Genomic DNA, 24,272 nt, shown 5'->3' on the forward strand with positions numbered 1-24,272 from the left:
GAGAGAGAGAGAGGGAGAGAAAAAGAGACAGAGAATGAACACTTGGGGGAAAATTTTAATTTTCTTGTCTGTAACATATATTAAATGATCATTTGAAAGTCAAACAAAATATCATGAAGTTTAACCACTGTTCCAAAGTCTGATAAATTATATTAAGAGAGTACCTATGGAACGTGAGTGAGTCAGCAGTTGGGCAATATCCCGATTGATTTTTCGAAGGTATTCTTGACATTTTTCCCATAGACTTCTACGCATACTTGATAATCCAGAGACAAATAGGAAAGCCATTAGAGGATTGTTCAGAAAGAGAGTGAAAAGGCTACCACGTTGAGACTGATCTGAAATAAAAAACAGGTTGTATTGGGAGAGAATTAACCAAGGAAAGCATTCAGTTCCAGGACATATTATCCAAATGGTCCCAATTTTTTCATTCAAGTCAATGGAGACCACTTGTATGCATGAAAAACAAAATAAGCCCTAAATAAATTCTTGCTATGTTGTTTGTACACATTCATCAATTATAAACCATCTGATCTGCAGACTTTCTCTTGATGCTTTGTTATTTAAAGTTTACCTTTCTTATGCAATAGTTGAATAAAACATTTTATTTAAATAGACATTTAATAGCATTGGTATACCTCCTTTCAGAAATGCTGAAAACCTTTTTGTGGGTCATCTTTTCCACAATAAAAACTCAAAAAAAAAAAAAAAAGGTTTGCAATAAAAAAAAATAAATAAATAAGAGCAAAAACATTGGACTTGGAGTCAGACAGAAAATCTTTTTGAAACCGTTACTTGTGTGACCTGGAGAAACACATTTTACCTCTTTTGGCCTAAGTTTTCTCATATGTAGAATAAAAATGTTGAATGAGATCATCTCTAGGCTCTTCGGCAACTTAAAAATACAGTGATCCAATGAAGTCAAATTATGGATTAGTTTTCAAAAATTCTTTCAAAGTTAAATCTTTAAATAAAAATGTTACTTAAGTATTAGAAATAAGATAACAGGTACCCAGCAGAAGACTTTCACCATTGTTTTAAGGTAAGTTCTATCATTTAGTAGAAAGGATAATTCGATATTTAGACAAATCACTTGAATGTTACTGCTATGTTTTTTTTTTCCCTAATAATTATCTTGCTGCACAAGAAAAATCAAATCAAAAAGGGAAAAAAATTATAAAGAAAACAAAATAGAAGCAAACAACAATAAAAAGAGAAAAAATACTATGTTGTGATCCACACTTAATTCCCACAGTCTTCTCTCTGGGTGCACATGCCTCTCTCCATCACAAGAGCATTGGAACTGGACTGTATCATCTCATTGTTGAGAAGAGCCATGTCCATCAGATTTGATCATAGCATAATCTTGCTGTTACTGTGTTCAATGATCTCCTGGTTCTGCTCATTTCACTTAGAATCAGTTCATGTAAGTCTTTCCAGGCTTCTCTGAAATTATCCTGCTGATTGTTTCTTATAGAACAAAAATATTCTATAACATTCTTATACCATAAGATGTTCAACCATTCTCCAACTGAATCCCAATAGACTTTGGACAGAAAATGCCATCTGCATCTGAACTAAGGAGATTGAATATAAACCAACACATGTTTATGGTCACTTCTTTTTTGTTTTTTTTTAATATCTCTCATAGTTTTTCCTTTTTGCTCTGATTTTTCTCACCCAACTTTATTCATAAAATAACATGTGTTAAAAATAAATAAAAAACCCAACAGTTTAGTAGTTTAATGTTGCTTTAAGTATACTGGGTAATTTCAATGAAGACAGAAGAAATAATAGTTGTTGAACATAATATCATCTGACAGACACTATCTTTTTTTCATCTCAATATTTGCCTACAAGAGAAAGTTTAATACAGAGCAGGTTATATGGGAAATGACTGGTATAAAAAAAAAGATAAAAGTATCAATAAAATTTAAATTAAAAGTTTACATAGGAAAGATGTTTAATCAAGATGAATCCTTTGAATTTCAAAATAAATATCCACAAACAAAAAACTCATAAACCATAAAAATTTCTAAAACAGCAGAAGTAAAAAACAAAAGTAATGATAGTAGATATTTCTTCTGATAATAATGTATAGTATTTCTTGGAAGATAGCTCTATGATATTGAAATTGGAGTACTGCCTGGACCTTCTGAACCAGAGTCTACTTTTAAGCAAAGAGCTAAAATTTAGCTATATTACTAAGGCAATTCCAGTCTGACATACGCCACATTTGTTTTTCACCAATGAGTGCTATATGTGCTCATCAGAGAGGAAAATCAAGTTTAAGAATATAAAGCAAAAAAGAAACAGTTGAAATTAGGCCTAGGTATCTTAGTACAAAACATACCTTGTAATGCTTTTGGATATGTTGTTGGAGAAAGCAAGCAGACTAGAGGCTGTCCAAATAAGTTTGTGAAATTCTGTAACATAAAACAATTTAAAATAAGCCGCTAAGTCTCTGGCTAAATTTAGTTTTCCAATAATACACCCAATGAACAAATTTGTTTCTCAATAAACACATACAGCAAATAAAAAACATTAATAATGGAAAAAGTCAAAATGTTTTACTAGACTAGGAAAGTAGCAGACCTGTGATTTCATTAGGTTAGGAACTACTGCTGAAATACATCTATTACTGCAGATTGGCATCTGCTTTGCTATTTATTTTTAAAGAAAGTTTCCCAGGCCACTGAAAAGTCAGCTGACTTGGCCAGGGTTACAAACCAGGATATGTCTGAGGCAGGACATAAATCCAGGACTTCTTGGCTCTTAGATTTGGTCTATGCCAAATTATCATTCCAGTCTGCCTAAAATATAGTAGATACTTATTCATAAGATCATAAATTTAGAGCTGAAAAGGACCTTGTTGCTAATTCCCTCATTTTATAAAAAAAATAGAGGGCAAGAGAGATTAAATTACAAACCCACAAAGTCACACAAGCAGCAAGTCACAGAGAAGGGACTTGAGCCAAACTAGAATTCCTTTGGATCTAAATCTTAGCATATTTTTACTACATCATACTATATCTGATTATTAAAAGTTTTCTGATAAAATTATTATCCAAATGCTCAGATGAACCAAAACTCCAGGAAAAAAATAGTGTCAAAATAATGTAAAACCAACAAGATAAAAATGGTAAGGAGAATTAGTTACACACACTTAGATTACAATTTCAAGTTTAAGAAATGAATATAGTAAATTACTCCATGTAATTCAGAGGATTACCCAGATATAGCATCAAACAGCCTATAGGAGGAAGCATGGCATCTTCTTTTACACACTCCCTATTTAGTGTCTATTCATTTACATGTATGAGTGAAGAAAGAGGTAGGGTACTACCTTAACTATTTGCATTCCTGAGATTTGTTGGCATTATTGTTAGGGTACTTCAAAAGAGCTATGCTTTTTGTATGTGTGGAGAGAATTTTCAGTTTCCTGATATGGTCTGCAGCCACATCAAACTTTACCAGATAGGTTCTATGGCCAAAAACATTATCACCCAGTGCTAAGCCTCTGGTGATAAGTACCTCTTAACTCGGCAAATTCTCTGAGTTTTTCTAGATTGCTAGGATTTGTTAGAAACTGTGTTCTCCTTGTATTACCTTAAAGATGCTAGGATCATCTCAATGTATGAGAAGGTGCTGGAGTATGATATTTTAGTAACAATGGTCAGGGATACTTTCAAGAACATTGAACTCTAGGCAATGGCACCAACAAAATGTTGGGAAGAAAGGAGGATGCTTGAATGCAATACAAACATGCAAATGTGTTGCTTTTGGATTTCTGTGGGTAGAGGGTGTTTTAAATATCAAATATAATTAAATTTATATAAATCTACATATAGTATTCATACACCTATCAGCCTATAATTTATATTCTACAAGAGGCACCTAAGTTTGTCATCTGTCCACGGTCACACAGTTCAGTGTCAGATGTAGGATTGGAATCCATAATTTATTGACTCCAAGTTCAACATTCAAAACATTACATACTCTATATAGCCTCTCTTAATAACCAAAACACAGCAGAAATAATATAGTGGTCTCCATTAAATAAAATAAAGGTAATTTGTCTTTCAGGTTACTCCCTATTGTCCTGGATATCATGTCCAGTAGTGATTTTTAAAAGCAGGCAGCTATTATCAAATTTATTAGATATTTTAACATTATACTTCATTTCCTTTAATTTTAAAGACTTATCATTAAATATGCAAATACATTTGGGAAGGGCAACCCAGGAAGGGGTTACTTGTTAAAGTCTTAATTATCAGTTAGCACCTGAACAAAGATTAAATGGTATTAAGAGACCAGAAATTGGGAAGTAGAGGGAAAAATTCTGGGAGAAAAGAAAGGAATGCAGATGTAGAAGATAAAGCAAAGATAAAAAATGCCTACACAAGAAGGGTGAGACCAATACTACACTGAATTAAAAAATCATCTAGCTTTCTACTTTTAATAAGTCAATAAGCACTTATTAAGCACTATTCCATTGCAAGGCAATGGACAGATGCTGGAGTTATCAATACAAATAATGAAACTGCACACCCAAGAGAGCTTACACTGTCAAACAAAAAATATTAATACTGTACTACAAGTACAATTTGAGTACAAGTCTGTCACAAGTGGTCTAATTATTAGCATTACTCAAAATCCAAGCCCTGCCCAGAGTAAGATCTGAACTGGTATAGTACTCCCCGCTCCCATGTCCTGGAGATATCTCTACCACAAGACAATTTGAAATAATTATAGGCATCTTGAAGAAAAGAAAAGTTATATGTTAAAATACAGTTTGAGTCAATAATCCAAAATGATAGTCACTAAATCTTCAATTAGAACTCAATTTCTATCTTGATCTCTGCCCCCAAGACCTGAAAAGGCTTCTTTCTAATGCCCAATACTTAAGTTTCTAAAAGGAGAAGGATTGATCACCTCTTTAGGGGACAGGGAAAGCAATAATATTTATTAGAAAAGAGAGATTTTCCCATCTACCTTACCTTTCCTAATCTGTTACACATATTCCTAAAAGGAAAAGTCTGAGAAAGACTTTAGACTAAAGAAAACATTTCTTCATAATAAAAAGGTTTTTGATATGGTTTGGCACATTCTAACAGGGGAAACACATATATACCTGTATACTCACACTCACATGGATAGAGAATGAACCTATGATTTCATTGGTAAGGAACTCCCAAGAATTAAACTTTCTCTGTCAGAACTTTCTCTGGGATTTATCATTTTAGAGAATTGCCTAGAGAAGTCATATCAAAACAATACAACAAGAAGGTCCATTAAACTGTACTGAAGGATTCCTTAGAGCTGCATATTGACTTAGAAAAACATATTAACTTTATGTTTCATTTCATCTTTATTTATCCTGTTAAGTATTTCTCAATTATATTTTAATCTGGCTCCAGCCACACTTCAGAGTATTGTGGCCTGCAGAGGGCCATGACAACTTTGGATTACAGCACTTACAGGATCATAGAGTATGGAAAGGATCTGAACCCAACATCTTCCTAGTTTTGAGGCAAGCTCTCTATTCTACTCTATCACACATATATAAATATTTACAGAATAAATATAAAGACAAACAAATAGAAGCTAAGAACAGTACCAGCAATTGGGGAAATCAGGAAAAGCTGCATTTATAAGTGTAATCCAAGCATGGGACAGTTAGTATAAAAAGGGGCAATTTGATTATGGGAAGGGGATTTATGTATAATTAGGCTGAAAAGGTTGGGAATGAGATGTAACCACATTTAAAAGCTAAACAGAGAACTTTATATTTCATCCTAAAGAAAATGGGGGAGTGGGGGAGTCAGATTGTAAGATTTCTGATTAGGGAAAAATATTTTGGCAGCTGTGAAAAGGAAAGGGCAGAGGAAGCACAGGAGACCAATTAGATGAAAGTTTCAGTGAAAGGTGATAAAGGCTTGGATTGAGGTCATGACAATATGAGTAGAGAGAATCAGCTGGATAAAAATGATGTTGAAAAGAAGTTGAAAAGGCATGATTTTATAACAAACTGGATACTAGCAGTGAGGGAGAGAGATTGAGGAATGATGGATAATATCAAAATTATGAACTTGAGAGAGAACCTTCAACAGAAACATCAGGAATGATTTTGGTGATAAAAAAAAGTTTTGTTGAATTAGAAAGTTGGTTAGAAAAATGAACAAAAACAAACAAAAAGAATTCTAAAATAAAAAGCTATTACAGTGGTATGCTTCACACAAACCTAGAAGAGAATGACTCCAAAACATCTATAAGCAAAGTCTCAAAGAAAATAAAAGGACACAAATTTAACTAGAAATCCTTGAAGAAATGAAGGAGGAGATTTTTTTTTTTTTTTGGTTTAAAAACATTCTTGTAAATTAAATGAGAAAACTAGAGAGGAAAAAATGGAAAACAAATGAGAGCTATGGAAGAAAGAATTGGGAAGGGAATTAACAGCTTGACATAAAAGGTAAAAAAGCTTGTCCAAGCAAACATTCCCTAAAAATTAAAATGGTCCAAACAGAAAACAATGACTCCATGAGACAATAAAAAAAGGTATGAAAGTTTAAAAACTTTTTAAAAAATGGAAGAAAACAAATAAGATCTATTTGGGATATAATGAGTTTAAGATACCTCTAAAATCTGTAGTTTAAAATGTCCAAAAGGCAGCCTGTAATACAGAATTAAAGTTCATGGAAATTGTTAGGGTTGAATATATAGCAAATGTTAGTCATATGCATAGAGATAATTCTTAAAATGGTTTTAAGAATCATGAATCCTCAAGAGGGAGAATGGTGAGAAAATATAAAAGAAGATGTGTTATGTCCTGCTTTCTTAGAGCCCCCAACCCAGGGTGATTAAATATACCTTCCTAGTGGAGAAGTGATGAGGCAGGATTCCATTTTCCCACCCTCCTCAGGAGTCCCGCCTCATCACTTCTCCACTAGGAAGGTATATTTTAATCACCCTGATATGGGGGCTCTAGAAACCAGGACACAACAAAGGTGAAAGACACAATTCTGGTGAACAGACATAGTTAATGGGTAACAAAAGAGATGGAGAAAGGTCAATCAGTTATGAGAACCAGGAGGAAGTAGTATCACAAAAACCTAAAGGGGGAGAGAGAATAAGCAAAGTATCAGGAAGCAGTACAACTGAAGTTCCCTCTACAAAGCTCCTTCAGATTTAGAAGATGTACCAGATCAAATTCTGATGAGGAAACTCAGAAAAAGTTACAGTGAGCCATTTGCCCCACCCAGATGGGCATAAAAAGACAGAAAGAAATGAATAAAGGAACAATTGACACTATAACCTCATACTCATCTGAACTGGTTAAAGTAAGAATAAATATATACACACACAAACACACACTCAGGTACAAAATTACATTTCAAGGAAATTACAAAATTACAAAGAAAGAATAGGAAAAGGAAAAAAACAAGGTTAAGACATTAAGGATGAGATTAAGTTCTATGCAAAACCAATTAAATTAAGGATGTACAAAAATATTTATAGCTCTTTTTGAAGTAGCAAAGAATGGGAACTTAAGGAGGTGTTTATAAACTGGGGAATGGATGAACTGGCTATGGTGTATCAATGTGATAAAATATCATTGTGCGGTAAGAAAGGCTAGAAAGAATTTTAGACAAACCTGGGAAGACTAGTATAAACTGATAACTGAAAAAGGAGAAATAAAAAATAACAACCTAAAGGGTAACAGAATTTAGATTTCTAAGGATGGGGGAAACTTAGAAAATGAATAAGGTGGATTAAAGGACAGTGAAGAGTCAAAAATATCTTACAAGCTGCAAACCTAGGGAACTGAAGTATGGTGGTGCATCCTTGTTTAAAAAAGAGGGAGTAGATTTGGGGAAAAGATAACAGCCATTATGTTTGAGAAGCCTCAAGAACATCCAGTTTTAAAAGTCCAATAAGAAGTTTGTGACCCAGGACTAGAATGAGAGAGGGACAGAGAAAGGGAGGGAAATAGAAAGGGAGAGGGAGAGGAAAAAGGAGAAGAAGAGGGAGAGGGAGAGGGAGAGGGACAGAAAGAGAGAGACAGAGACAGAGAAAGAGGGAGGGAGGGAGAAAGAAGGGGAGAGGGAGGGAGGGGACAGAGGAGAGAGGGAAGAAGGAAGAAAGGGAGGAAGAGGGAGGAGAGGGAGGCAGGAAGAAAGAAGGGGAGAAAGGGAAAAAGGGAGAGAGAGAAGAAGGGAGGGAGAACAGGCCTATATAAACTGATCTGAGAATCAAAGGAAAGGGAATATCAAACCTATAGGAGCTGATGTTTCTACTAAGAATAAGAACTAAAAATAAGAAGAAATGGATACAGGATGGAAACTTAAGATACACTTAAAGACTAATATGAGACATGAATAATAACTTTACAAAGAAAATCTGAGGAGTCGTTAGCTTAGCCAGTTGGGAGAAGAAATAGAAGTGTCACAAAAACCCAGGAAGGAAAGAATATCCAAAAGGAGAAATAGTTTACAGGGTCAAATGCTACAGACAGGTCAAGAAAGAAGACGGAAAAGTCATATTTAGTAATTAAGAGAACACTGGTCATTTTGGAGAAAGCTTTCTGAAACAAAGTTGACTCACAAATAGTTGAGGAATGAGAAGAGAGAAAGCTCCACTAGAAATGAAAGATTTTTCTAGGAGTCTGGCTAAGAATTAGACATAACTTTAAAGCATATAGCAGGACAACTGAATGTGTTTTTCAGCAGAGAAGAAAACCGTATAGAGGAAGAACCATAGAGATTCATAGAGGAAACAGGATTATTGGGAGAGCAATCTACTAAGACAGTTGTTCAAGGGTCTATATAATTGGAGAGAAGAAGGGTCACCTTTTCAGAGACTGGAATGATGGAGACTAATGTCCAATTGTTTTGAGAAGTAGAGAAGGGATAAGAGGAAGTGCAAAGAAAACGGCTTTCTATTTTCTTCGTAAAGTAAAAAGCTGGGTCCTCAGTTATGAGGGTAAAGTTAGGTGGTAGGGAAGGCCTGAAAAGAGAAGAGGATTGGGACTGTGAGGAGTATGATGGAATATCAATTAGGAGTAAAAAAGATTGCTTTATTGCCACAAATGACCAGTTGAGATTCAATAATACACTAATTCTGGATCCAAGCTGGCTGAGTGGCTACTTGCTACTTTTCAGTTCCTTTCATTGAATGTGAATAGGAACAGAGGCTACTAGTAAGAATAATATAGGGTTGGGGTTTGGCAAAGTATGAGCTGTGACAGGACTAAGGGAAAAGGGAATCAAGAATAGGGGATAATTTAGTATTAAATAAGTCAACTATTGAATTGACAGTAAACTTGAAGAGAGTTTGGGAGAATATTGTGGAATAAAGTAGAGTGAGGATGGGGGAGGTAGGAAGAGGAAGGATATCACAGGAAGAAACAAAATTTCATCTTTACTATTCATCAGTGGCCCTGCTATTCACCATATATGAATGCAATCTTTTAGCACTTCACTTTTTCCAGCTAACTTACAGAAGCTCCCAATTAGTGAATGACAGAGCTGGAACTTAGTAACACATCCTCTCATGTCAAAATTCAGAATTTGTGACTACAATATCCTATTTTCTCTTTGTTATCTGTTAGCACTATCTAGGATCATAGAGCTAGAAAAGTAAGGGAACTTACCATTTAGTCCAACTCTCTTTTTAGGGATGAGGAAATTGAGGCCAAAGAAGTTAGGTGCCTTGCTTACAGAGTTATTAAGTGGCAAAACCAAGATTCTAACTTCAATAATCTGACTCAAAATGTATCCTTTCAGCAAAAGTAGTACTAAGGAAAGGAAAAAAATAGCCAGCAGGTGGGGCTGTGGAAGCATCCTCGGAACAAGCTGCTTGAATGGACAATTCAAAATGATGGGTGGAGGCGGATCAGGTGACAATAGCTGAGACAGGTGTGGGATTTGCTTTATCCTGAGACTGACTGGACAGATTTGATACAGAGGAGTCTAGTTTTCAGGAAAACAGATGATAGGTTATGTACCCTGGCTCCTAACACTAAACCAAGCAGGAGTATCCCTTCTATGTTCTCTTAATAGAAGATTAATTTGATATGTTCATTTTCAACTTCTCCCAGAAAATTTTTTTGTCCATTCTTGTCCTCAGAAGATCCAACTAAAGCTCACTAGTAAATTTTTCTCTGACTTTTTAAATATCTAATGGTTACCAGTTGCAATATTTGTGCGCTTCATCTACTATGTCATTCTGACTCTCCATAAGTAATTCAACTTTTCTAGTTACACTTCTCTCTCTTTCTCTCTCACATAACTTTTTATATACAAAACATATGCATGGGTAATTTTCCAAAATTGACCCTTGAAAAAATTTCTGTTTCAACTTTTCCCCTCCACCCACCCACTCCTCTAGATAGCAGGTAGTCCCATACAACATTTTTCTTGATAATGATGTCTCTTATACCATATCAGACTCTCTCAGGAGGAAGAGATTTTGTCACATTTGTAACTAACAGAAATGCCCTCTACAAGTTTCAAACATACAATCACAAATGAATTCAAACCAGATTAAAATGTCATTAGGAAATATTTAACAAAATAAATAAAAATATAACACACAAAATGATGTTAATTTACGGTTTTCGAGGTCAACAGTTAACATTTGGCTGGCCACTTCTATATGAAGTTAACACCACTAATCTACAGCATCCAATATCAAGCAAAAACGGTGATTAAGAATTCCCTACTGAGAGATGCTCAGACTACCTAGCATAAATAAGAGGGAAGTCTGTCAACTTCTTGAGGCCTTTATCCAGGCTGTGAATTAGAATATCCTGCAAACTGCCAAACTGATAACATGTAAGGACAAACTGGATAACCAGAAGGAAGAAACCTAGATTGCCAAGGAAGAAAGAAAATAAGCATTAAGTGCCTACTATGTACCAAGCATTGTGCTAATCTCAATTGGTCCTCACAACTACTCTAAGAAGCAGATATTATTATTATTCCAATTTTATAATGGAGAAAACTAAGGCAGATAGCCATTCAGTAACTTGCTTAGGGTCAGAGTTCCAGAAAGTGATTGAGGTAAGATTTGAACTAAGATTTTTTTGATTCTTGATCTAGCACTCTATCCTTTTAGCTATCTAACTTATTATTAAGTCCTGGGGGAGAAGAAGAAAAAACATTGAATATCTCTGGGCACAATGGTGCTTCCAAATTTATTCCAATTTAAATTAAATGATTTAGAAGAAAAAGAAGATATGGAATGTGAACAACTGGTTAAAAAAAGGTGGTATATTGAAGAAAATTTGGATTTGGGGTGCAGAATTTAGGAATACAAAATTGCAGCAAGGGACAGAGTACACCTGATGAGGATTAGTAAAAACATTTGCCTGAATGCCTGTGAGAAAGTAATAAAACTCTGGCCTTAGATGTCTAGTTACAAAGGATGGGTAAAAACAGTGAATTAGACACAAGAAAATGAATTTTATCTCAAAGTTAACAATGAGAATTGGCAGGATGGGACATAGTAGGATATACTACAAATACATGCATTTTTAAATGACAGAGTAGCATTACATATTTTTATTACATTATGTTGAGAAATTCTGATACATGAAGACAATCATTTGGGTAAGGATCAAGAGAATTAAAAAAGAATCATGTTATTCTATCATAGGAGAATATTACTAATAACCTGCAAAGAAGAAATTATCTGAGGAACTTGGGAATCAGATCATAAATTCAAAGGGAAAGCTGCAATAATAAATGACTATATATTGAGAGAGAATTGAAACTGAATATCAAAAAAATCTCCAGACTAGAAGAATCAATAAAGTAGCATTAATAGCAAATTTCTACATGTGGGTTAAAAATTAGTTTCAGAAGTATAGAATGAGAAAAATATGACTAAATAACATATCCTGTGAAAAAGATCTGGGAGTTTTAGTGAACTTCAAACACAATATAGCTCAATAGTGTGATGATATGACAATCAAAAAAGCTAAGTCTATGCTAGGCTGCAGTAATAAAGGTTTCTTTATGGTCTTCCCTAATCAATCCATGTTTGCAGAAATCCTTATTGGCACAATGTTTTAGGAAAAAAGTATTCAAGTTTGGAGTAAATTCATTAGATTGCAACCAGAATGGCGAGAGGAATATGCTATCCTATAAGGATAGGGTAGAGAAAATAAGGACATTTTAGTTTAAAGAAAAAATAATGAAAAGTAGATATAATAGCTATATTCAAGAATTTCAAGAGCTATTATTTTCTAAGTATCATTAGACTTCTTGTTCTTAGTCCAAGGAGGCAGAACTTTTAGTAATGAATGGAAGCTCCAGAAAGGCACATTTTGATTTAAGGAAAAATTGTAGAACTGCCAAATAAGAATATGCTTGTTGGGGGGTAAGAGGTCTTAGGTTGTCCTTCATTAGCTAGAGATCACAGATACTAAAAGCAGAAGGAACCTCAGAGGTCATTTAATTTAATATACACCTTCTACAAAATCTCTGTGAAATGGTCCCTTAGTTTCCACTTGAAGATTTCCAATGAAAAACCCATGACCTCAAGAAGCAGCCCATCTTTCTTCTAGATAGTTTTAATTAACTGAAAGTTTCATGGAGCTAAAATCAAACTCTGCAACTTCCACCCATTGTATCTAGTTCTGTTCTGAAACCAAAAAGAACGTATATCAAATCTTTCTTTCATTAAATGATAGTCTTTCTAACACATGAATACAATCATCATGTCACCCCATGTTATTATTACCATCCCCCTACACATATACTTCCCATTATCTAAGCCCACCATATTTAATTGTTTCACCTGAGCCTTTGTGACATGGTCTCTAGCTTCTCACCAACAATCATCCTTCTCTGAATAAGCTCTAGCTTATCAGTGTCCCATATGAAACATATTAACTAAAACTGAAGATAAAACTTCAGACATGGGTGGAAGAACAGCAGGTCTAGCATTTCCTTAGTTCTGGATACCATGACCCCAAAATCATATTAGATTTTTTAAAGTCATGTTATCCTGTTGCCTCATAATTCCCAGTCCTCCTTTACATCCAGATTTTTTCCACACAAACTCTCTCTATATTATGCTTGTATAATTGGTTCTCTGAACCAAAATACTGATGAACAAATCATCATTAGTTGGGATGACTGCGCTAGCACCCAGGACACCCCAGAATCAGCCAGAGTCAGGATAAGCAAAAGTCCTTAATCTTTATTCTCAGTCTTAGAAGCAGGATAGAACAGGATGGAAGCAGAATCTCCGCAACTGCCTTCTCCCTCATCTACCACCAAAGAGCGACCCTGGCTAGTCTTACTCCACCCCCTAGTCCCTCCTACAATCCTCTGTATACACCAATCATTGAGCCAGCACGGTTAGTGGAAAGGACCATTTTCCAAGCATATGCTTATAGATTATTGTCCAATTGGTAGTTAGCCTTAAGTGCTCGGCAATCCTGACCTCAGTGCATTGACTCAATAGTTTCAGCCCTACAATTACTAATCTTCTGCGTCATATATATATTTTTCTTTTTTGATAACGATATAACATGATTTGCTGATATACTATGGAAATACTGATGTTAAAGAGACTGGCTGTAGAGCAATTCACACCATATAATACAGCCAGATTACCTTTTTTTATTCAGTTCTGTGCCTAGTTCATTATTCATTAGCAGACAGTTTTTAAAAATAAAACAAAATCCAAACCTTTTTTTAATCCTTAAATATTTCTGAAAGCTCCTTATGTGTTTTTACTTTGCTGACACTCATTTAATAAGGCCATACCAATTGTTCATAATTATCCTTGGTTTACATTCCTCCTTCTATCTTCTGAATGATAGTTTAAAACTTTCAACACCTCTTAAAAATCTGTTTCATTATACGGTTCACTTAGCTTTATTTTAAAATCATTCATCTTGATCATTTTTACATTTTCTCAGTTTCATGGTTGAGAACCACCTATTCTTAAAGCATTTTCACTTTGAGAGTCTCTGGCCACCGGATCAGACTCAAATATGCTTTGAACCTTTGAATATCTGTTAAGTTTTGTTATTTTTAAAGCCTAAAGCTTATGATGAACTATGCCAAACAGTTGTTTCCTTATCTATTATAATCATGTTCAAGATTACAAGGAGTTCCAATAATTTTCAGTTCACTAACTCATTCTACCTTATTGATTAGAATGAAATACAGAAAAGCAGTTTCAGCCACTGCTTTCTCTAATACTTACGAACTGAAATTGCTTGAGAAACAAGCAAGGAATTTACAAGATAGGCTGCTTTGAAAAAATGAGACTACTGGCAAGTGCCAGTATGAATTGGAAAAATTTATCCACTGCCAATATATATCTCGCATATCCAAAATTTACATCTTTTTAAGAGGAAAGTTTTCATCTATAAGGTCTTCCTCTGGCTATGTACCTAAAGGAATGAAAGCTCAAATTGTTTCTTCTCATGCATAAATGTTAGCATTATTTCATACCATTGCATTCATGAAAGCATACTTTTTTGATTGTTTAAAGGATAAAATTCAAGCAAACTAACTTATAGAATATGAAAATCATATTCTTGGTCTAAAAGGCTGTTGAGGTTCTTTTGAGCTGGAAGGTGAGCCAGCAAAGAATATTTAAAGGAGTGGTCAGGGAGGTTATGATCCAGAGAAAACACTGTCATCAAAGACAGGAATATCTAGGAGTGAGGAGACATGGTTGGCAAATTTCACTAACACCAAGTATGAGCAAGGATAAGAAAGGACAATTGATTTAGACACTAAGAAATTACTATCAACCTTGAGAACATTTTTAATTGTGAGGTAAAGTAAGATTACAAAGATTGAGAGATAAGGATTGGTAAAGAACTGGAAACAGTAAGTATAGAAGATTGTTTGTCAGATTCTTTGACTGGGTCAAGTGAAGGTAACCCAACTGGGATAGAACCAATTAGAAGACAAAAAGGAAGGATGAGAATGCTACATGGGTAAAGTTCTTAGAAGATAAACAATATAGATAAAGATATGCTAATCCTGGCAGAAGGTTTTCTATCTTAAAATGGGCCACCTCTTTCTTAAGGTAGAAAAACTACTTGATTGGGGCTCCTTATCCCCCTGGGTCCTGTGCCCCATTATAATGGGGCAATGCTTCCACAGCAGATAACTCTAAACATACAGTATTTAAGTGAAAGTGGTTCCTTGGGCAAAAATGCACTCACAGCACAGAATATACTCTAAATATGTTGCAAGCACTCAGCCCCCCTACTCAAGCAGAAATCTACTATCAAATAAAATTAAACTTATGTAATTAAAATTAATTAACTAATATAACTACATGTAAATAATGTAATAAAATAAGTCATCTTTGGAAGGTATTTCTTCTAATACACATGGGTAGCACAAGGCAGCTAGGTGACTCAATGGATATAACTCTGGGCCTAGAGTCAAGAAGATCTGAGTTGGAATCTGGCCTCAGATGCTTGCTAGCTGTATGATCCTAGGCAAGTCACTTAGCTTCTGTTAAACTCAAAATGTAAAATTCTATGTAAAAAGGGAATGATAATGGCACCTATCTTGCACACTTATTTTGAGGATTAAATAAGGTATTTGTAAAACAGTTGGCATAATGTCTGGCACATAGTAGGCACTACATAAGTGCTTATTCCTCTTCCATCCTTTTTAGTGTTCATTATCCCTCAAAAGTAGACATCCAAGTTTGATAAGACCTCCAGAGAAAGAAAACCCTTCTGTGGCAAGAGCAAAAAGATATATCTTATCTCTTCCCCCTCTGCAGAAATACTCTAGGATGGAAGGTTTTGATTTTTCTGCCTTACTGATTAAGTAAAAAGCAACCATGAGGTTGAGTATCTGAGTATAAAGAATATCTGAAAGCTCAAACTGAAGATCATAATGGGTAATTCAGGCTAAGCAGCTTTAGTCAGCTAAATTGACTTGAGGTATTTTCAATGCTTACATAATTTTTTTTGGCAGATTCCCCTCTTGCTATAACTAAGTAAACCTTTTTGTTAACTGGTGAATGACTTATGAATGTCTCATTGTGTTCCAACACAACCTAAACTATTAGGGGATTGGCCTGATATGATATTGAAAAGTAGCCTATTCTATTTTTGGACAGCTCTACAATATATTTTTTATTTCAAGACCACTAAAGATTAATCATAAGTATATTATCATTATCTCATAGATAATTGGAGTTTCAAAATATTTGATATCATTCAAAAAACAAAGAAAACCAATCCAAAATTTCATTAAACATTTTAACATTAAGAACTGAAATACCATAAAAAGGAATACTTTACAGAATTAGACAAGAAAAACAAAAGGATCATTCAGAGGAAAAAATATATAAAACAAAACAAAGGATATAGAATTGCAATGGAAACAAAGGACAAAAGGGGAAGAAAGGCACTCCTAAGCCTTACATTTTTCTAGAAAGCAGTAATTATATAATAATTTTAATGATAAAAAAAGAAGAGTAAAACAAATTGGAAAATAGAACAAAATAGACAAAAAAAAATAAAAAACAACTGACCTCAATAATCCTATTAGGTTATAAGTTAAATTATTTGGGGAAAAACTCCCTATTTGCCAAGAACTGGTAGAAAACTGAAAAATAATTTACCAAAAAATAGGTTTAGAACAAGTAGGCTTCCATTGCACCCCTTAGCTACCAACGTCAAATCATTTCATTTCCACTCCAACCATTACCTACAAATCTTTCTAATGGAACCATTGACTATGGTTCTATAATCAACCTGGATTTTCACTTTAACTTCCCCCAAACCTGGCTTCTTTCTGACTTCCTGGCCACCAGCTCAATGTTCCTCTTTTAATGTCTTCCTCCATTAGAATGTAAGTTCCTTGAGGACAGGAGCTATCTTCCTTTTTGGTTTGTGTCCCCAGTGGGTTTAAGATAGGGATTGAAACACCACAAACTCTTAATAAATGCTTAATCTATTTTATGCCATATGCTATAGCAAGCTTAAAATGAATATGTAACCTGAATAGTAAGATCACATAGCAACATTAGAAGAGAACCAGATCAAGCACTGATTATAGTTACAGCTCGTAAGCAAATTAGTCACCAAAAAAGAAATAAAAGAAATCAAAAGAGATTGAAGTTAAAAAGCTTTTAAAAAACTAAATAGGATAAAAAGAAAAACTATTAATTGGGAGAAATGTAATATTACATCAATTATCTCTAATAAAAGTTTGATGTTCAAAATATATAGACAACCAGCAGAAATTTGAAGAACAAAAGCCATTTCCCAACAGACAAGTGCTCAAAGAATAAGAGGAAATGGTTTTCAAGTGAAAAATCATGAATAATTAACAACTGTATGAAAGAAGGCTCCACATTACTAATAAAAAGCAAATCAAAAACAACCCTGAAATTTAACTTTACACTCAAAAAATTGGCAAAGATGACAAGAGAATGCTAAAGGTACCTAGGGGATCCAGTAGATAGAATGCTGAACCAGATATTAGGAAGCCCTGAGTTCAAATTTTGCCTCACAGGCTGTATGACTGCTGGGCAAAGCTCTTCACCTGTCTTCTTAAATGTCATCATCTGTTTAATAGGGACAATAATCAATAATATTTGTAAAGTACTTTGCAAATTTTAAAGTGCTTTATGTAAATGATGCTTCTTCATTATTATTATTATTGTTGTTGTTGCTATAAATGTTGGAAGAGATATAGAAAAGTATTTTTGGTGGGGCTGTGAATTAATATAAAACCATTCTAGAAAATAATTTGGAATTATTATCACTTTCTTAGGAAAGTGACTTATAGGTCTTTTCTTTTTGACTTCGAGATCATACCTCTATACATTTATCCCAAGGATATTGTTGGTATTGTTTTGGTGAGGGGGAGCTAGGTAGCATAGTGATAGAGTTCTGGGCTGAAATCAGGAAGACTCATCTTCCTGTGTTCAAATCCAGCTTCAGATATTAGCTGTGTGACTCTGGAAAAGTCACTTAACTCTGTGTGCCTCAATTTGTAAAATGACCTGGAGAATAAAATGGGAAATGATTCCAGTATCTTTCCAAGAAAACCCCAAATATGGTTACGAAGAGTTAGACATAATTGAAAAACAACAGAATACATTTTTTTTTTGGTGTGGTAGCAAAGAGATGGAAACAAATTAGATGTCCACCAATTTGGAGCACAGCCAAACAAACTTCAATATGTGAATAATGTAAGAAACTATTAAAATGATAAAATACAATAAAGCAAGGCATCATTTACATGACTGAATGCAAAATGAAATAAAAAAATTAGGAAAATAGCCTGTACTTTAAGAATATAAAAGAAAATAAAAACAAATCAAATGAACCAAATGCTATGAAATTACAACCAATTTTTGCCCTCCAAAAGATATATGTGAATATGAATCTTTGCTGTTTTTGTAAAGGAGGAAGGAAGAGACCTTGGTATGGAACTACCAAAGGTAAGTAGGACTTAAATAATGTTGGATACTCGTACTGAACTACTTACTTTCCCCTAATGCATAATGTGAAAGCAGGTGATATAGAAACCAAAGAAATAAATTTTTAAAAGATTTCTATCTATATAACATGTACCTTATCTGAAACAGATGCAAAGTAAAACTCAGAGATTTAACAATAGTAAAACTTCTATGCAATAAAACTGAAAACTTAATTTTTATAGAAAAATCATTATTTCCTGAAAGCAGAATAACAGGGTAACTATTTTTCATATTGTATTAAGAGGTGATTTGAATGATCTTTTGCTTTTAAATAGAGTAAAAATTATGCTTTGGTAAATTCAGTGGCATAAAGAAATAATGACAAAGTTTAACAAATATGGAAATATGAGTTATTTCTTTTGAGGTATATTTCTATCAGCCTTTATTTGTGTCCTGCAGATGGCAACATCATGAAATGAAAATAAGGAAAACTTTTAACACATGATTTTAAAGCAAGAATGGCTTCTATTTTAGAATTTGCTCATTTGAACTAGCAGTACATTTTGAAACATTTGGGGGTAAAAAATATGCTGGAAGAAGATAAAGATTATTGGAGAAATGACGTATATTTCCCAAACCAAAAATAATCAGAAAGAGACAAGGGATGGCTTTTCTACTTTATTTTCTCGGCAAATTACTAGAGAAGTGCTTCAAACATATATTATTGTACATAAGAATATTGCCTTTGCTTTGAAGCTATGTAAATTATGATCTATTCTGCTTAGACTGTTGTTAGTTAATGGCATACTTTACATAAAAGCACAATACTTTGGGTTACTGAATTCTGTTGCTTTTTTCCTCGACTATAGCCTCTTGCAAAGATGACAAGAAGCTAGTATTAATTTAAAAAAAACAAAGAGACCAGGTTTTATCTGTATTATGTCAGTTATTCTGATTCATATAAACCAGATAGAAAACAATACAAATCACATTCAAACTCAAATTCCTATGTAATAATTTAAAACATTCACAGGGACAGAAAAGGGAAGAGTAAATTTTTTAAACTACATTTAATCAAAGTATTGTAGACCATATCCCTGATCTCCACTCCCGAAACAAAAGAAACACCAAAAAAATAATATTCAGGGAAAAGACATCATATGTCTATATTATTTGTTATTAATGTAATTTAACTTATGAGTTCTAAGTGGATTGTGTTAATCTAATTTGCTTGCCATAAATTAAATGATAAAAATGTTAAGAGTGGTTTGGCCTAATTAACCTAATCATAGATATCAAAGCTTAATAGATTTATAAAATGGAACAAATTATTATAAAAGCAGCATATAGATTATCAATGCAATGGAAATGTTAAAAGTGTCACAAAAGATTACAGGTAGCACAAACATCCACATTGGAAGGCAAAAGTGAGTGAAAACTATTTAATAGTTTAAATAAAAAGCTGCTTTGTGTAAAATAAATTAAAAAATAACAAGGTCTAAGTAATTTATTTAAATTATTTATACTTTACATATACAACTAGAAGGAAAGAAAAGGAAAAAAATTCAAAATTCATTTCACGAGGAAACTAAAAAGGGCTGTTATGCAAAAGGCTGATCCTAGACAGGAGGTTCCTACTTTGAAGAGAATGCTACAAAGGAACAAGAGTTTATTTAAATGTTTTAGTAGTTATGCTGTCTATAGTGAAATAATGAAAATCTATGTAGACCAATACATTTTTCTCAGGGAAGAAAAGTAGCTGATAATCAGGTTTAAAGATAAATAGACTAGTGTTTATGAATATTAATAGGCTATTATTATCATAAGAAGTTGACTATCAAGAAATGATTCTCCAAAAATCTAACTGGCAAGTTAAAATTAATGGCATCCTAAACTGACAGCCTCCTAGTGACATTTTCCTAAATATGAATTCTGATTATCTAGCTCCTGGAATTCCTCCTTCCTGACACTTCCTATATATCTGACCTTGATCAAGTCATTCAGTCTTTTTAATCCTCATGTTATTTATTTATAAAATAAGAAAGTTGGACTAAGTAGCCTTCAAGGTCCCTCCCAGCTCCAGATCTTTGATCAGTGATTCCCAAAGCCATCACTACATAAGTTATGTTGCTATGACACAATGGGATTCAATTATTAATGCATCAATATCTACTATATATTTCAAACTTCTTAAATCACCTTTTGCCATTAAAAGTTTTAACTTTTTAGTAGTTTCCTGAAAGTCAGAAATTATGAACAGACTGCAGCTGTCTGCTATGCTGAGCCAAATGCTTTAAAAATGAGGCTCTGTGGATAATTATGTTGATTTTGACAAAGATGCAAATCATTTCTTGGCAAGGATCCATCCTTCTCATTATACTTCAGTTCTTCAAAGGGGTTTCTTCTTTCAAAAGGAAAGAAAGAAGGAAGATGAAACAAAAAACCCATCACAGAATAACTCAAAACATTTTACCCTTACTCCCATTACCACTACTACAGATGACATCACTTAAACATGTAAGTAGCTACCATCCCCCAAAAATGGTGACAATAGCAGGTTAGAAAATTTCCAATGCTCAGGTCACAGAATTTCATAAATCACCTTTTCTAATTTGAGTTTCAGTCTTAAAATCGGAAAGGACATTATATATCATCTAAGTCAGGTTTTATCCAATTAAGGAATATACTCTACAACATTCCTGACACATCATCATTCAGCATTTGCCGAAATACATTGAGAGAGAAGATAATACACCACTTCAACTAAAGTTTATAAGTTCTAAGTGCTTTAAAAAAAAAAAAATGAATTGTTTGCTGTCAAGTCATATCTTCCTCAAACTATATCTTAGTTTATCTTTTTAACTTACACAAAGGACATTTTTCCTATTCTCCTTTGTACGTGAAAATATTCATGTTTGTTACTAAGTTCATAATAGAGAAAAATTTTAAAATGAAGTACTAGAGACATAAAGATTGCCGATCCCTGAAGATAATGCAATAGATCACTAGTACTACTACTCTTCATAACATATATGTTAGCATATAACACTTTAAAGTTTACAGGGAGTTTTACATGTGCCTTATTTGATCATCACAACAACCCTATAACATTGGTGCTATTATTTATTATCTCTTCTCTACAGATGAGAAAGCTGAGGGTGAGTAGTTCAATGATTTTCCTATGGTCATATAGCTAGTAACTGAGACAGGATCTGAACTCAGTCTTTCCAACTCACAAAGTCCAACATTATGACATAAAACTGGATTAAAACAACAAAATAAATGAATTTTTGTACATCAGAAAATCATTTTTCAACTTAAAACAGGTATATTCTGTTTTTTGAAAAATTATACATCAACTTAATTCCTTTGTTTTAATTGTAAGTTTCTTAAAAAAAAAAAAAAAAACTGCCTCAAAAGAAGCTATCTACCAGCCATCCTTTTCCACTCTTTAAAAAAAACAACAAAAAAAACCCTTGAGTAATTACAACTCCAAATCTGAAAAAAATCATACAGATATAGCTAACTTTCCAAGCAACTGAAAGACCTGACATTTTATTAACAGGGTATGTACTAAAAACTTGGTTAATACAAAAGCACCATTAAAATTCAAAGTTCAATCCTAAAAGGTAAAACTAAACATGTAAACCAGATGGAAAACATGTATTTAGCGTCAGACTTCCCTTAGTCAACAGATATCTCTATTGCTCTCTAGAAATAAATCTGAAAATTCAAATTCCTCTAATGTGATCATAAATATTAAAACATACAATGGAAAGTAGGTAAAAGAGGAAGCTCTGCATACCCTGAATATTTTTTAACATAAGCTTCACTAATGAAATAATTCCAGATAGATGCAGTAGATTCCAGAATTTTTCTTGGCATTTTTCTGGGAATTACCTAGTTTGAATCCTAACAATTATTCAGTTATGAAGTGTTGAACTGCTAAAAAAAAAAAAAACCTAAACATTTTATTTATTTATTAAAAAAAACTAAAACATTAATTTCACAGTGGATCTTGTTTTAGTATCCTAGGCCATAACCTTCTTTTACATCCATTATTTCACTTGATCTTCAAAAGCACAGGAAGAGGATAGGACAAACATTTACATCCTATTTTATATATAAGCTAAATGATTGTTCTAAACAACAGGATCAGAGAGTCTACAAACTAAAAAGACTGTTCAGTCCAACTTCCTCATTTTACACATTAGGAAATTAAGGCCCAGATTAGTTACAGGATTGGTATAAGTTGACTTAAATTTTAACTCAAAGTCTTCTGCCATCATTATCCCATTGTTATAACTGACAAAATCTTCATGATATACATATTCATAGTCATCCATCTATTTATAAGGACAGTAATTTGAAATAAGTTCAATGGCAAAAATATGGCACAGCAAACTAACTCAAAAACTAAAAGTAACTTAATGTACAGGAGGTAAAAAAAAAATTTTTTTTAGAAAAAAAAAAGAAATTTTCCCCAATACCCCCACCTCCAGAAAAGCAGACATCCTAGGATATATAACATAAATGAACCTCCCACCAGAGATCTTGGAAATCTTGATTTTTTTTTTCCTGCAGGATTTATTACTTTCCACTGAGCGTCCATTCATGCAGTTTTCTTCTTGTTTCTATTCATAGCACCAGATCCTTACTAGCATGCACAACCTCAAAAGAAAAGAAAGACTAAATACAAACTGTGTAAAAGAAATAAAATAAAGCAAGACACAAAACACACAATAACAAGAAGAGAATCCTGGGAATAAAATTTTATGACTATCACTAGCTCTTTCTAGACTCACCTTATATGCAACACTATTAGATGAGTCCACAATGATGAACAGGGGTTTTCTGGTGAAAGGATAAAGATCTCCAGGATGAAGGCTAAGAAGAGAAACACAGAGCTCCTTAAGACCAATCATCCAAATCAACTATTATATATCTTATACAAAGGGGGCCTCTTTTTCCCACACCCACATAACTCTTTATATATATATATATATATATGTATATGTATACACACACACACACATATACACATACACATATAAAACATTATAGCTAATGCATATGGAATAATTTAAAAAATGTTTTTCAGTTTTTATTTTAGATATTTTCACTTTCACTTTTTTTTCTCTCCCCAATTCTCTCCTCTGCCCTTTGAGAAAGAAATAGGATACCCAATATACATACACAATTATGAAAAACATTTTTGCATCAGCCATGTTCTGGGAAGAGAGGAGGGAAGAAAGCAATAAAGACACAGGGGGAAAAATGTTTCAATCTGCATTGTAGCCCTTCAATTCTCTATCTGGAGGTGGACAGCAATTTATATCACAAGTCCTTTGAAGTTGTGGTTGATCACTGTATTAATCAGAGTTACACAGTTTTTTACAATTCATTTTCCTAATACTACAGTTACTTTCTAGACTTTCCTCTTGGTTCTGGCTCACTTCACTTTATATAAGTTCAGACAAATCTTCCCAAGTTTCTCTGAAAACATTTCCTTCATCATTTCTTAAAGTACATTAATTTTCTATAACTATCATACAGTATAACTTGTTCATTGTTTCACCATTGATGGGCATTCCCTAAGTTTCTGGGTTTGGTTTTTTTTGGTACCACAAAAAGTACTGGTATACATATTTTTGGTAACATACAGGCTTTTCCTTTTTCTTTGCTCTTTTTAAGACACAGGTTTAATAAAGGTTTTACTTTAAGAAAGAATATGCAATTTTATCACCCTTTCTACATAGTTACAAATGTATTCTTTAGAACAGCTGGAATAGTTCACAGTTCCACTAATAGTGCATCAATGTACCTTTTACTTTACA

General features: G+C 33.4%; 1 protein-coding gene across 2 annotated transcripts in view; it reads right to left on the reverse strand.

Moving 5' to 3' along the window:
* SCAI (suppressor of cancer cell invasion) overlaps positions 1-24,272 on the reverse strand; it is a 227,936-nt gene that overhangs the window by 28,401 nt on the left and 175,263 nt on the right. For both annotated transcript variants that reach the window (XM_051979634.1, XM_051979635.1), the window contains 3 exons: positions 23,241-23,322; positions 2,354-2,426; positions 165-338 (listed from right to left, as the gene is read on the reverse strand). In XM_051979634.1, coding sequence (XP_051835594.1) covers positions 165-338; positions 2,354-2,426; positions 23,241-23,322 — 329 coding nt within the window. The remainder of the gene's footprint in view (positions 1-164; positions 339-2,353; positions 2,427-23,240; positions 23,323-24,272) is intronic.

The sequence above is a fragment of the Antechinus flavipes genome, chromosome 2 (assembly GCF_016432865.1).
Source record: "Antechinus flavipes isolate AdamAnt ecotype Samford, QLD, Australia chromosome 2, AdamAnt_v2, whole genome shotgun sequence".
In the NCBI taxonomy this organism is placed as follows: domain Eukaryota; kingdom Metazoa; phylum Chordata; class Mammalia; order Dasyuromorphia; family Dasyuridae; genus Antechinus; species Antechinus flavipes.